This window comes from Dermacentor andersoni, chromosome 1, assembly GCF_023375885.2.
Source record: "Dermacentor andersoni chromosome 1, qqDerAnde1_hic_scaffold, whole genome shotgun sequence".
In the NCBI taxonomy this organism is placed as follows: Eukaryota; Metazoa; Arthropoda; class Arachnida; order Ixodida; family Ixodidae; genus Dermacentor; species Dermacentor andersoni.
The window spans coordinates 119140973-119156276 of NC_092814.1; the positions used below are offsets into that span (position 1 = coordinate 119140973).

Below are 15304 nucleotides of genomic sequence, written 5' to 3' on the forward strand. Positions count from 1 at the left end.
GAAGAATGGTTCAGAACCCCTGTAATGAAAAATGAAATTAGATGCTGCGAGTCAGTTAGTGACATTGCTTGTTTCACCAAGCACGAAAGCAGGTGTGAGCATATGCTAGTCACAGATAGTGGAATTTACTCCAGCTCTGATTAAGTTGGAACTACCTCTGTTTGTTGATTTTATCATTTGATATTAAACATATAATGCGGGAAGCAAGACGGGAAAAAATCAATATGTCATGCTGTGCTTATCTCAACAGTGATCAGCCACTTGGCATGTGGAGAATTTGACTGTCGCAAAAATGTACCTGACATCACCTTGGCTGGTCAAGGGATAGTTATGCCAGTATTGGAGAGATGGCACTCTCTCACTTCATTTCACGTTTATTTTGTGGCCTCCTAGTAAATGCAATATTTTGCAAATATAATTGCAGCCATATTATCTACGCACTGTGCTTGTTCATTCAATCTCGATGGGGGCGAAATGCGAAAACACCCGTGTGCTTAGATTTAGGTGCACGTTAAAGAACCCCAGGTGGTCGAAATTTCCGGAGTCCTCCACTACGGCGTGCCTCATAATCAGAAAGTGGTTTTGGCACGTAAAACCCCATAATTAAAAAAAAAATTTGTTCATTCAATCTGTTCAAATCTGCTTAGGGCCCCTTTAACAAGTGAAGGTGAAGACAACATGCTTTTCTAAAGATTTAAATTTCATGAACAAAGGGCTGTATGGCGTAGACATCACTACATTAAACGTGGTAAGACATGCAAGCCCTCTTGCAGTCAGAGCTCCCAAAAATGAAAAAAGCTTGCCACACTAAAGAAACACACTTTGCATCAAAAGTTAATAGCAAAACGTTCTTCAATCTAAATCTCAAATGTACACTAAGGGGTAGTAGTAGCCTAAGCTGGGATGGTTGATCACACTTATGGAATAAAAAATTTGTGACTATTACCAACATTAGAGGATTTGTATGGGAACCATACCAGCCTTCATAGAGTGCTCGGGAACCCTCATGTCCCTGCATCCTCTCTCGCCTCTTCTCCTCTTTTTAAGCCTGTTTATGTGTGGCCATAAAGCTTCTCACAATACTACTTGGAGGGAAGTCAGGCACTGCCGAATATGTGAGTCCTTTTAGGGGCACTGTGATTCCGTGAGAATCCTGGGTTATGAAAACTTTGTCTTGAACTTGGCTTGGCGTCAATATGGTCATGGCTGCATAAATAAAGCGTCCTTGGTATAGTCCTTGTAGGATGTTTTGGTTCTACCATAGTACATATTTCGATAATGTTCTCTCACATACAATGTACAAAGTAAACAAAGGAAATGAGAATGTATGACCGAAACCAGTACAATTGTACATAGATATCCTCATTACTTCTCCAAATTTAGCAACCCATGTCTGTGAGGAAGTCAGTGTCACTGAAAATGGCTGACTGTTTTTGCCGATCATGCAGAGGCGAAGGGTCTACGCAGCACTGCCCAAGTGGAGGCCCTAAGGGAGAAAGTATACGCTGCCTTGGAAGAGCACTGCCGGCAGCAGTACCCCGACCAGCCAGGACGCTTTGCCAAGCTGCTTTTGCGACTTCCAGCCCTGCGCAGCATCGGCCTGAAGTGCCTCGAGCACCTCTTTTTCTTCAAGCTCATTGGGGACACCCCAATCGACAATTTCCTCTTATCCATGCTGGAGGCCCCATCTGACCCATGATGAATTGCACTGTACAGGCTCTCTGGGAGAGTGGTATGCCCCTGTAACTTTTTTTGTTGAATTTTCATCCTGCTACCTCAGGGTGGGATCAGGGCTCTGACTTCACAGCCCTGTGTCTCAACTGTGAGGGGAAAGAAGCTCTGTGATGCCATTTATTTAGCATGTTAACTACTGGCCTGTAAACAGAAAGCTTTCCATTAATCCTGCACAAATTAGAGATAACAGCAATGTGATATGATTTCTGATGGGCCAGTTTCAGGAATGGAAGATTTTAAAGAAGTAACAGAAAAAAAAAATATAGTTGTTATGAAGCTGTCACTCTTCCAGATGCCACTCAGAGTAATAGTTTTCTTACATATTTCTATAGGTTTTAACATTCACAGGGTATTCATTTCAAGAATTGCTATTGGACATGTCGGCTTCAGTTGGCACATAAAATTCTTATAAGAGTAGTTTGAGCGAGTTGGCAGTGCTATATTTCAACAAAATAATACAGGGTGAGTAGGGACAAGAGAGTAAGAATATTTACTCACAATGATAGCTTCTAGCTGTATTTATTCTTGTGATGTGATTTTATAGAGAATCAATAGTGCAAGCACAGTTCGCATACATTGAAGTCAAGCTCTTTTTGGGATAATGCAGTTCCCTTAAACATGCAGTGGTTGCCAAGGCCTGCTACTTGTTTAGCCTCAGTTATATTGAGGAATGGATGGATGTAGTTCACCCTTACAGTGACAGATTTAGTCAAGAGTCTGCGCTGCATGCCAGAAAATTCAGTGTTGATTTTGGATCTTGTTTCACTGCTCTCTAATGTAATCATTCATGGTACTTTCAATTTGACTCCAAAACAGCACACGGATGTCACCATTTCTCATTGTTGTAGTATTTTCAAAAGCGACCATTTGTGTACAAGGGTGAATCAGAAAGTCTTTGCCCCTATTTTTTATTAGCCAGAATAAGGTACATACAGGTAATTACAAATGCTATTCTAGTGCTATGATACACATGCTATTCTATAAACCTTACACTATTTTTCCACATAGTCCCTGCACGTGTTTAGACGTTTGTCCCATCCTGGCACTAAATTTGAGATGCCCCTGTGGTAGAATTCATCCGGCTGACTGTGAAACCACCATTGGACTGTTGTCTTGGCTTCACAGCCTTTTACAAACTCGCAACACCACCACCTGACACTTCTCAAAGCGAGACACCTTTCCCCACACGGGGGCTGCATTTCCCTGTGAATTTTGATGGGTGTTCGTCCCTTGCTCCATAGCACAACCGCCATCTTCAACAACTGACAGCAGCGCCGTTCCGCAAAGCTACTGGTAGATAAGGCCGGGCCAGTCCAAGAAAGGTGCACCGCTGGGAATGGATATGATGACTTTGCATTTGCAGCCATAGTTTGGCTAAAAAGAAAAAAGGGGTAAAGACTTTCTGATTCGCTCTTGTATCTTCCTTTTACTGCAAAGTTGATAAAAAGAGTTTCACAGGTTTTCGTGAGATGGCGTGCAATAGCATGGTTGATGTAAAACGTAAATGCAACGCAACGTGTGCCAAAGCCCCGAATGAGCTTTAAAATGTAATGATTGATTATTATGAAACAAAATTTATCTTGCGTATATCTCATTCAAATTGAAAACAACTTATATGTGCAATTTCTTTAACCAGTGATCCGTAATTTTTGTTTCTCACATCACATTATACCGGTCCCATATTGGAGGTGAGCCAGCAGTTTGTATGGCTCCGGCAATGAAAGCAGGATGCTGCCATAGTGCTGCAAAGCAGCCCGCATAGGAGCCGTCAATAAGACCAGCCAGCCACGGCCTCGCTCAAATGCAGCAACATTTGAAGTAACTGCTGCTTTTGGCTGTGGCAGAGAAAGCTAATGCTGTGGTGCTGCAACACAGCTTGTGTGGGTCCCATCAATAAGACCAGCCAGCCGCGGCCACGCTCGAACATAGCAGCAATTCTGCTGTGTTGCTGCTGCATTCAAGTGAGGCCACAAGCCACCATGTGGATGCTTGGTACTTCCAAAGAGTGTCTTTGTCTTTGATGTATCAGCTGTCGGATCGGCATACATCTGTCAAGAATTTTTTGCTAACATGGTGCAGATTGCACAGAAAGCAAATGTAATGCACGTGCTGTTATTCTGTGGCTGGCGCTATGTTGGTTGTACAGGCAGTTGTGTGAATAATTGCCTTGGAATGCACCGCAGCAATATTGAGAAACAATGGTGAACCGCTTTACATTTAATTCAGGGTTTACAAATGTCAGCCATTCTTCGATAAATCTGAGTAATCTTCAGTGCTGTTGAAGCAGTAATGATAGTAAGCTTTGGTGGCCATTGTGTGTCTGGAGCTGTTTTTATAATGATCACATTATTGGGAAATATTAATTAAACTCTTTGAGAGTATACATACATTCACTTCACTTGCGCAGATGCTTTCATATCAAGATGTTCTTGGCTAAGAAGAATAGACATAAGCTAGAGATGTGTCTGTGTCTACTTATTTTCTTGACCTCAATCATTCTGGGCTTTGCCTAAAATAAATATTGCATGGGCTCTAATTCACTGAGAGGTGATACCTAGAAGAATATTGATGACATGGATATAGTGCCCGATTCATACTATAAATGGGCGTTTATGGCCAGTTCTGAGGTCACTTATTCTAACGGGAAAAGGGACGTGTCTTTTAGGACCTTTTTCTCTTGCAGAATTGGTCATGAGCGTTCATAAAAATGTATTTCAAAAGGTGTGTACCAAGCAAGTGTCCACACCAAGTGCAAGAGAACAAGTTGGACCAGGATGAGCCTTGGCAGTGATACAGAACACATTCTGTATGATATGCAGGCAAAATTGCAAAAGTGTGGGTTAAAGGCCAGCTGCAACGAAATTGTAGACTACATAAAAGGCCTAGTTTTATGTAGTGTAGATGGCAGGCTCCATGCGAAATTTTACTTCCAAAATGGGAGAGGGGAAAAAAGCTGTCAATACTGCTCACTTGAAGTGATTCATGGCCGAGAATGCAGAGCTTTTCGGGCTGACCTCGGAGGTTAGGCAGTGCACTGAAAAATCTTGGCGGCAACATGCTGGGACTTTCATGATATCTGCTAAACACCAGGTATATGCGTTGTCTGCTCAGATGCTGTTTAAAGGCTACTAATAAGGAAATCGTTCCTTTGCCAGCACTGCAGTTTTGCAAGGATTGCTTCAAAGTAGAAGACTACTCATCTAATGATCAATTTAGCCAAAGTTAAATTTTGTTGCAATTGGCTTCTAACAATAACAGGAAGCACAACAATTGTCGAGTCTCGTTAATTTCAAATAGCACTTGCCATGACATTTTGAAACAATCACTGCAAGATAACAAGTCAAATCGAAATGAAACATTGAAGTAGTCGAGTGGGTGCATTGCAGGACATACTGGATAAGTTACAAAGATGTAGCATAATTTGGAGTCTCAAGAAATTATCAAAACTGCACTGATCAATGTGCACCACACATATTATGGAGGTAGGAAAACAATAGCCTTATAAAAATTAAAAGGCAGAAGGAAACTGCAGGAATATCTGCAGGAATATTTTCAAGTGTATTGGCTGATTAAGAAATTAACAAAGCACCGCAGGGCCCAAGTACTGTAAAAAAGAGTGAAATAATTTATGCTATAAGCAGGGGAATATAAGCTTTGAGCTGCAGTTGTGCACAGTCATAGTGGAATCTCTCTGCGAGCCAATGTGGGCATTGAAAATCTCTTTACGAAAGCAAAAATGTCTACTTAAGCTTGGTAGTAAGAGTGAGGTGCTCTGGGTGATGGCAGCAGAGAAGGGATCACATGAGCAACATTTGTCATAGGAATGAAATTGTGTCCAGGGAGTACAGCTCGCCATGATGGCATGATCCTCTTTGGCAGAAAGGTGTGACAGCTTCATTTGTTTTTCATCTCCGATTCTGCACAGTCATGTAAGTCTGCCATGAGTTTTTATTGACGCATTGATATTGGGAAGACCTTGACTATATATGTATTTTGCCATGTTAAATTCAAGTTATATGCAATCAGTTCTCTTGCACAGCTAATATTTTGCAGTCATATCTTGTATACTGTCTGGAAGTGAACTATTTATTAAAAATTATGTGGCATGAAAGAGACTGGCACAATGAAAGAATTGAATTATGTATCAGTAGGTCTAATAAAGCAAGTATGAATGCTCTAAACCATTTGGAACCAAGTTATAGCTTCCAAAACTCTAGTGCAAAGAATGACATGTAAGGCAGATGTCAATGTTTCCTTGTGATAGCTGTACAACAGTAAGTAAAGGGACTATGACTGTAGCAGAAACGCCACAGATGTACATGTCCCCAAAATTGCAATATTAATATTGATGCTTCGATAAAAGAAGGATTTAAAAGTGTTTCAGGGCCTTTTTAAAGAGTGTACAGTAATGTGGACATAAGTTTACTGCATTTTACTGAACCACTTGTAGCAAGTGAGCACAAAATCGCGGATTCAATATAAGCCGCTGCGGCTGCATTCTGCATTCTGCATTCTTCTGCATGGGAGCAGAAGAGCAAAATGCTTGTGTACCGTGCATTGGGTGCACGTTAAACAAACCCACCTGGTCAGAATTAATCCGGAGCCCTCCACTACGACGTGCCGTCAGATCATACTTTTGGCATGTAAAACTCCAGAACTTCACTTGCAGCAAGGAAAATGGTTATAAGCAAAAAATCCATTTTGCCACCTAAGGCAGAAAATGTTTGGGTAAATTTGTCATTTCTGTGTATACATATCTCAGTCTTGGTGCACTCTTCATTGCTTGCATATAAAGTAACTAACATAAAACATATTTTAAACAATGGCAACAATGAGTTGTATTTTTTTGTAGGTATTCGTTTTCTTCGCTCTTATTTTTTTTTTTATCATCCATCACATTGAGCGGCCGCTTCTTGCAGCGTGGTGACATGCAAGCCTACAGAAGGATTTTGCCTTTTACAACAAAGGGCAAAAAGGATGAAAAAAGGAAGAGAATTACTGCATAGTATAGCCCCAGATATTGTGGTACTACTCCGAAGCTTGCAACTTTCTGGACATCATATGTTGTAATAGTGAAAACATTTTTTGGCTGTGCACTATAACTGATCGCGTATTTGAAATGAGCATGTTGAGATATGTCAATGGTACAAATTTCATCAAAATCCATGTGACAAAAATTTTAAGACACTGTGGTCCGGTGGGTGTGGCATTTCATCCTTGAATCGAGGTACCACTACATATATGTGATATTCTTTAATGAAATTGCACACAAGTGCAAAAGTTTACAATGAACATACACAGAAAATGTGATTTTTGTGCAATTTTCAATCCCCAAGAGTCATGTCCCCTGCTTTAGAGATCCCCTGAAACGATGGCAGTAAATCAATAAGTGATGGGACCGAAATTAATTGTGCATATTGTTGATGTAACGCTTTTTACTACCCAAAAATACATCATAGAACTTAACACTGGTGTCTTGCCCGCCATTATAGCACGAAGAAAGAAAACTACAGTATCAAGCATTTGAAACATTACCCCATAGAGTTTCAGACTATGTTGTCTAGAGAGAAATCTAGCACTTCTGCACTGTTGTACGCATGGGAATGCCGGTATATAGTGACTTTGGTTTGGCATCATTCTTGGAGAGCCAGGACACCTTAAAGACACTCCTGGCCAGCACCCTTCCATCTGTCACAATTCATTTCCTACGAAAACAGCATGTAAAGAGCTCTGTTAGCTTTATTATTACACAAAAATATGTTTTGTTTATTTATAAGGACTTGTGAGTGGATGTACTAGAATTATATGAAACGCAAAAAGGTATCAATGGGTCGCTAAAGTTGAAGAACAGACAAGATTTGCGCTCGCTTTGGAACAATTTGTTGCCTGTTGCTTTTCTTCGCTTGATTATGCATTGTAGGTGAGTAAACTTTATTGAAAAATGTAATATGGGGGAATGAAAACCTTTTATGAAGATATTATTTTAAGAACGCATTATCTGTATAGCCATATCCATGTTTTAGATAAAGCCTCGTACAACTCCAGCCAACACAAGCCTTGCACACCCATATACTGTCATTCCCATAACGGCACAGTGCTCGTTAGAAAACTCGCGTAAATGGTGGTGCCAGATTTTTGTCTAGGTAATATGGTGAGAAACTCTATGCATTAGCCACCCATTAAACTGTGGCAATATACTGTTACTTAAGAGCTCTGCTTCTGGTACTTGCTTAGAAGAGGTGGTTGTCTTGTGTGCCACTGTTTAGTAAAGTGGAAGTCTTTATTAACCATCTCAATGATTGGCTGTGCTAGCCAATCTTATGTCACCATTTAATGGTCCTTTAGGAACAATCGAGGTCCATAGTAAAATACTATAAGAAGGGATTCAAGTTAACTGGTAGACCTTCAGAATCATGTCTCTATATTTAATAAGGAGGCATATGCCAATGAAACTTTGGCTGGCACTCTGCTTTTGTGTTTAGAGATTTCATTTGCGGGAAAAAAAATATAATAAAAAAACAAGGACATCTAAAATTAAATGCATGAATTGAAGGCACTTTTAACTAACTTACTTAAATATAAATCAGTCCTTACTGATTTTTTTTTATGACATCAATTACCCTTAATTTTGAGGGACCCTGCTTATTTTGGTTATCTTGTACAAACCTAGCCTGAATGGGAGCATGCTGCAACAAATGCTTCTAAAGTTCTATGCTGGTTCTGTTAACTGCCACATGGCCATCCCAGGTTGACTGTATACGGGTAAATATATACTACATTTCCTTGATGGAACTGTTTTCCATCACTTTTGACTGCAGTGGGTGTCAGGCACCTCAGTAATATCACTTGCCCTTGTTAAGTAGACCCTTTTCATTATTGTAAAGCTTACTTCCGTGGAAAAGAGTTTTCTCAACTAATGGCGGGATAGTCATTTTTGCAAACAGCGTGTACAAGCACAGTTTGCTTGTATTATTATGTGGAAAATGTAGATGTGGCTCTCCTGATGAAACCATGTGCATGAGACAAGCCCCAGCATGTGCAGCTAGCACTTCTTCGTTTGAACAATGGCTGGTGCTGCCATTAGTTGGGCAAATGTGGAGTGCAGAGAAGTGCACTTGTGAATTATGAAAGGGCTTTACATGTTGAATGTATGCATGCAAGGTTAGCTTCCACAATAGTCTGCTAACACTGTTCTCAAATCTAATGTTAAGAGACTGCCCCCTTTTTTTTCGCTTAAGTAATGCAATGTAGAGGACGCTTAAGAAACTACATGTGTGTTGTCGTATTGCATACGAGGCATTATTTTCTTTGCTGTCTCACTTAGGACAGGTGGACAAAAAAGAGACCTTATCAAAAGGTCAAGTTTGGTGGCAGTGCACTTATTTCTACAGTTTTTTTCCTCTCTGTGTGTAAAATTGGATCATGTGCAAAGGCCACCTATATTTTCGAAACCAGCTATCATTATGAAAAAATTGACAAAACAGGAAAACTGTATATGCTTGCACCACAGTGGCTTCTTATTAATTACGCAGCAAAAAAATGAATGTTTTAGGATATTATAGCTACATTTTCATCCTTTTAAGATGTCAAGTCTGTGACCTGCTGTATTTTAGTGGCTCTGGGGACCATATTCTGTATTAACAGATGGGTTCCACCCTCAGAACATGTCAGTTGCCTTTATTTATGTATATATTTTTCATGGTGCAGTATGATGTATAACATGAGTTATGACTCTCATGAAATTACTAGTTATACATAGTGTGCTCTGCTTGCATTTATTGAGCTAATGTTTGGTTCAGTGTGTTTTTGGTACCTGGCTATAACGAAAGAAAGCACACACTTATGTTGGCCAGCCTTCATGAAGCAACTCACCAGTTGTCAACACAACTGTTTCTGCACAAAATTTGTTTAGTGAGCATGTATGTGAAGTGGTGAAGTAGACATGTTAAAGGCACATTAGTTTGCTTATTTTTATTATGTTTTTTGTTGTGGTTGCCTGTAGAGCACTGGCTAGTAGTGGAACAGTCGGGAATAAGTGGAAAATAGTTGTATGTGAATCCTGTGCTGCTAGAAGCTTTATACTTTATTCTGTGTTGTGGAGGAGTGACCTTTTTTGGTGGATTTCCAGTGCATGCATGACAGTCAAGTACAGGCAGCTTCAGATCGCTTGTCACAACCAAAACTGTTTGGCAAACAATGTGCTATGTTGTTAAAATCAAGATTGTCGCCAGCAGTAATTGTACTTCTTTCACTGGCCTCTGCTTGTGTTTCTGTGTTGTTATTCATATGAATTTCTGAAACTGTGATTTGCAGACAGTACAGTTGAACCTCACAATAACGAAATGGGTGGAGACAGCAAAAAAAATTGCATTCACGAGAATTTCGTTGTTGCAAAATGAGACAGCACAGATAGGTAATGCGTCGCAGAACGAAACTCTACTGTCAAAATTCCGTTAGCCTACTTTGGCAAGCTTTGCTTAAGGATATAGAACCGTATTGCTGACAGTACAAGTGCACCACATGCGTCAATCAGCAGTGGCAGCACTGCCGTGGAGCAGCATTCTCGGGCAATTGCTTTCGGAAATATGATTACTTTTGTGAGATTTTGCGTAACTCAGCACCGGACGCAGAGCAACAGTGCTCCACACATGCAGTAGCATTTCTCCAGCACACGCTGTCGCCCATAGGCGCCGACGCGTCCGGTGCCGAGTGCGAAAGTGATCGTATCTCATATAGCCGAAGGCAGTTGGGGGGATCGAGATTATGGCCCCTCTGCGCAAATCTGTTTGCCGCCGAATCCGCACGTGATGCCTGTCGGATGGCACCAAAACCAGTGTTCTTGAAGCAAGAGATGCGTATTCCCAGACGATGGCTCAATCACAGCACGATGCGTGGCACTCCATGCTGCGACCGCCATCGCTAGCGATGGCGGTCGCAGCATGGTATTCCACATAGATGGGATGTGGGTTTCCTTGTTCTTGCTGCATTTTTCACACCAAGGTGCACATACGCACTGCACTAGGTGTGCAAAAACTGTTGTCGCATGTGTGCCGCTGCAAACGGGCAGTCAACCCAAGATGGTGGCCATGACGTGTTTCCAGCGCATGCAATCGCTTTGGGCGCTTGGTTGTTTTTGTAAGCAAAAATGGCGGCCCCCACACAAGCGTAATGTGGTGGTATTGTACACAATTTTAGTGCAAGGCAATCACATTTGAGCACATTTTGGAGCCTGCTAGCCTTACTTGAACAGGTGATATGTGGGGTTACGTTCTGGCAAATTTCATTGGTGCGGGATTGTAGTACAGCAACATTTCGTCGTCGCGAGGTACGAAATGCATTGAATCCTATGGGCGTTCACTGGGGATTTGAAAATATTTCTTTCTCGCGGGATTATGTTATCGAGGGTTTTGACTGTATTGTCAATTGTGTAGGCATTGTGTAGGCAGCGTGCTAGACTACTCTTGTAAACGAGTGGTTTAAACACCTTTGTGCGACTATAAAGTATGGCAGTGCAGGAAAGTTGTAGATTTTTAGCACCTACTACTTGCTTTTAATCTTTTAGCGAAGCAAACTTTAAAACTAGTTTCTATGTTATGTCCCTCTAGACAGTATGGTCTGAGGCACTTCATTTCTGAAGGTCTAGAGATGCGTGGGAAGTTGATATATACATTGCTTGAAGCAGCGAATCTCATTGCTCTTCTTGGAGTCCAACAAATGCTTTCCATCCATATGGGGCGTGTGTTACAGTGTATGGATGCTTCCTCGCTGATGTTAGCATTCATTTTATAGTACCATCTGGCATGTCAAAATGTGCACATGTCAAAATGTGCACAGTTCCTTTTTTATTCACAAACTGGTGATGTATATCTTATACATAAACCATGCCATTCATGACATGCACATTCATGACATGCACTTGAGCACTACACTCACTTTGATTTTTTTCCTTCAAGCAGTTTTAATGCAATTGTGTACTGTCACGCAAAAACATTTTTTAAAAATTTTTTAAAATAAGGTCTGAAAGGCACCGCTCTTCGATTTCTTAAAGGGCCCCTCACCAGGTCTGGTCATTTTGAGCTGATAAGCGCTGTGCATACAATTTGTGCTAACGATCGTCTTTGCTAAGTATTACATTGCTACGTGCTACAGAAAGAGCTGGAATTTCAAACCAAACGCCGTTTGCCATTCTCCTCGCAGGCGCCACACTCCAAACAGTAGGGATGACGTATATGTGCAAGTGCGCCTATGTACATGTGTCTGTGCTGTGGCATCACTCATAGTGACACGCGACTTCAATAATTATTCAAGGCAACATCTGTTATCTGTGTCATCTGTTGCTTCAGTAGACGAATTAAAGTTTAGAGAAACATTAAAACCCACAAACCAAATGTATGCGTCTTTTGTTTTACTTCATATTGCAGCAATAGACATTTACGTCCATTTCGTCTGCTTGTTCCCACGTCGTGCTCGTGCATGTAAACATAGAGACTATGTCATTTTCTACTGTGTTCCAGCACGCGATCATGCTCTGTGATCCGCTTGTGTCTGCCTCAGTGTTGTGTAGCACTAACTTATACCGCTAGTGAGGTGTTCTCGTGCACAGCATGCAAAATCGTGCGCTGCGCAAAACAAGACAAATGTAACAGCTCACACACGACACCATCAGCGGAAGTGCGCCGTGCAGCAAAAAAGCGAGGAAAAAAAAATGGTGGGGCCCGCGACGTATGCGTCACGCGATCCTCAAGCTCTGGTACGGGAGAACACAAAGAAGGAATTCCGCTTGCAGAGGCTAGAGAGCACAAGTGGAGAGAGTGTCTCTCTTGGCAGTGGCACTCACTTCCTGAAATCATGGGTTTGCGGCACTGGAATAGTTCTATCTCGGCTATTAATGAACCAATTTGGAAAATTCTTGCAGCGGAACGCTCCGTAGAGGGCGTGTAACAACTTCCAGCATATAACCAAAATTTGCTACGTGGCCTGGTGAGGGGCCCTTTAAGTGAACATTGGATGTGGCAGTATACCTTCGGACTTGACCATCTCTGCACTTTCATTGAAAACTTGCATAATTAGCATCACACTTTTTACCTTGTATGGCAAATCCTTAGAACTTTTGTTTTCACATTCATTCTCCTGTTGCCTCTACACGAAAAGGTAACAGAAAAGAAATTGTGCAGGTCCAACACAATCTTAGCATCTAAATGAAGCGAAGCTTTCATCCTATGTCAGGTGCATTTCCCAATGTCGGACAAAGCCACATTGAAGGGCACATCCATCTTCCATTGAAGATGCAAATGCGTGACCTTGACTGAAATGCAGAAACTGCAAGTTAAAAGCCGATGTGTTTATATTTTCTTGCACAGTGTAGTGTCTTTTTTACAGTTCATGAAAATGAATTATTTACAAGCGTAGTATATATGCGGGGTTTCGAGGGTGGCAACTTTAGAGGGAGCATGCTCATGTAGCCATGAGGCCACTACATTGCACACGCTTGAATGAGTTCCTCCTCATCTTCCCGCAAAGAAGGAGTGCGGGGAAATTCTAGCAGGATGCTCAAGGTGGTCCAGTGCGTGGAGTAGTACGAGTTGTACTTCAACTCACTTAGGGTATCCAACCTGCGAGCAAAAACGTGGTCGATTGCATACTCCCTTCAAAACATGATAGCAAACTGGCTTGGGGGCATATTGAAATGCAATATCAACTTGAGACCGTAGGTGACCTTCATGAAATTGAGGATCCACGTGCTTTGGGGTTTGTGAAGATCTAGATTAAGGCCCCCATGACAATTAGAGGCATCTTCATGTCTGTGTTGTTGTCGTAGCCCAGAGTTATACTGAAAAGGGCAAACTGAACTAAACATTATTCCCTCTTTCCCTCTTAGCCCTACTCCTCCTTGTGAGGGGGGGGGGGGGGTTTCGCTGAGACTTCCCTCTAAGCCCTACTCAGCAAGATAGGACTCTACGACAAGAAACAAGGAATACTTGACAAAGAAAGCTTCACAATGCATTGATATGCTTAATGTTACACTTGTGGTTGATATGCTAGGGCTAGTCAGGGCTGAATTGCACTCTTCTTTGCTGAAAATAGATACAAGGAAGCGAAATTTGCACTAGCGACTAGCATAGAAATTAATAGGCCTAGTGGCATATTTGCCGAGAGCAATAACAGTCCTTCACTTGGGTACACAAGCTCTGCCAGAGTGAAAAATATACCTGCCTCCTGGCAAGCCTATGTCATGCAACATTTTAATAGATGACCACAAGATTGCATATATTATCTTGCAAGTTTAACCTTGACAGTGCAGGCCAAGCACAATATTTATTTGTAAAAAGAATGGGAGAAGCTGCTGAATACAGATTTTAATGTGCATAGCATTGTTCTTTGACAAAAACTTAGCTATCATTTCGTTTCTGACAAAGTGTTGCTGCTCAAAGCTCTACTCCTGAGCACAGTGTGCTGCATACTGGGCAGCACTTGCCAACTGTTATGGCTAGTTAGTGATCCCGGTGCTGTGACTTCTGTCACTTTGTTTTGCTTGTTGAAGATGTTTCTTTGTAGCACTGCATGTCTGTGCTCGTGTTTTTCATACTAGTGCACTTCACAAAGAGTTCATGCCACATGGTTTACACCAGCATGGAGTCGTTGTGGTTGTCACATTTTCACATAAGCATCTTGTAGATACAATTGAGTGCATTGTTTTGTTGTTGTGTGGGTGCTCTATTGAGGCCGTTTTGGAGCTTTCCACTTGTTAATTTTGTGGTGTCAAAACCCAATGCTTCTCTGTTAGTTTCTGTCATAGTAGATCTTACAATCATGTTCTTGTTCGACACTGCCCTGTAGAAGTCCACCTGATTGTGCCAGCATTCTTTATTCACTGAAGAGCATCACTGTGGTGCTGAATTGCAGCTGAGTCTGGCTCAAGTGATAAAGCCGCCAAGGCTGTGGCAGCGCTAATACAGAAGTGTCTTATATGCATGAAAAAAAAAAATGTTTTATGGTTCTCATCTCTCAGGCTTGTGACCCTTGCAAGCAGTTTCTTGGCAGAGTTCTGCATCATTGTTTTGTACACACAATAGTTATTAAAATGATTTAAATATCAAAGGATTGTATTTTTCGGTGTGTATGTGTGCTTTCTTAGCATTTTGACAGTGGGGCAGCATTTGTGAGTTCAACTGCACCATGATGCAGTACTCGTAATGGTGATTACTTTTACTGGTTCTTCAAGGGTAGAATACGCACATGTAGCTGTACCAGGAAGGTCTGTCAACAGATCTTGTACTACCAGAGAGTGCATCAATAGCAGATTTCTTGTAAGTATAAATAATTCATTAACCAAATTCAGCACAAGAAATGGGATGTGATTAGTCAGTTCGCAGCTTGTTAAAATGGTACATACCATGCGTTTGGCCATTTGTATTTACTGTTTGTCTAGTAAAGTGGCAGCATTTCTTAAGTGCCAAACAGCTATTTTTGTGTGCAGCAGGTGTGTGTAGTGTGGCAGTCTGGAGTGGGAATTTGAGATCTTTATTTTTCGATTTACAATTGGCACGGAATTTAAGTTTTCTACATTTAA

General features: G+C 41.4%; 1 protein-coding gene across 2 annotated transcripts in view; it reads left to right on the forward strand.

Moving 5' to 3' along the window:
* LOC126545743 (retinoic acid receptor RXR-alpha-B-like) overlaps positions 1–14840 on the forward strand; it is a 28541-nt gene extending 13701 nt beyond the window's left edge. For both annotated transcript variants that reach the window (XM_050193706.3, XM_050193705.3), the window contains one exon: positions 1449–14840. In XM_050193706.3, the coding sequence (XP_050049663.2) occupies positions 1449–1699 (251 nt within the window). In that variant the 3' untranslated portion in view covers positions 1700–14840. The remainder of the gene's footprint in view (positions 1–1448) is intronic.
* Positions 14841–15304: the final 464 nt, after the last annotated feature.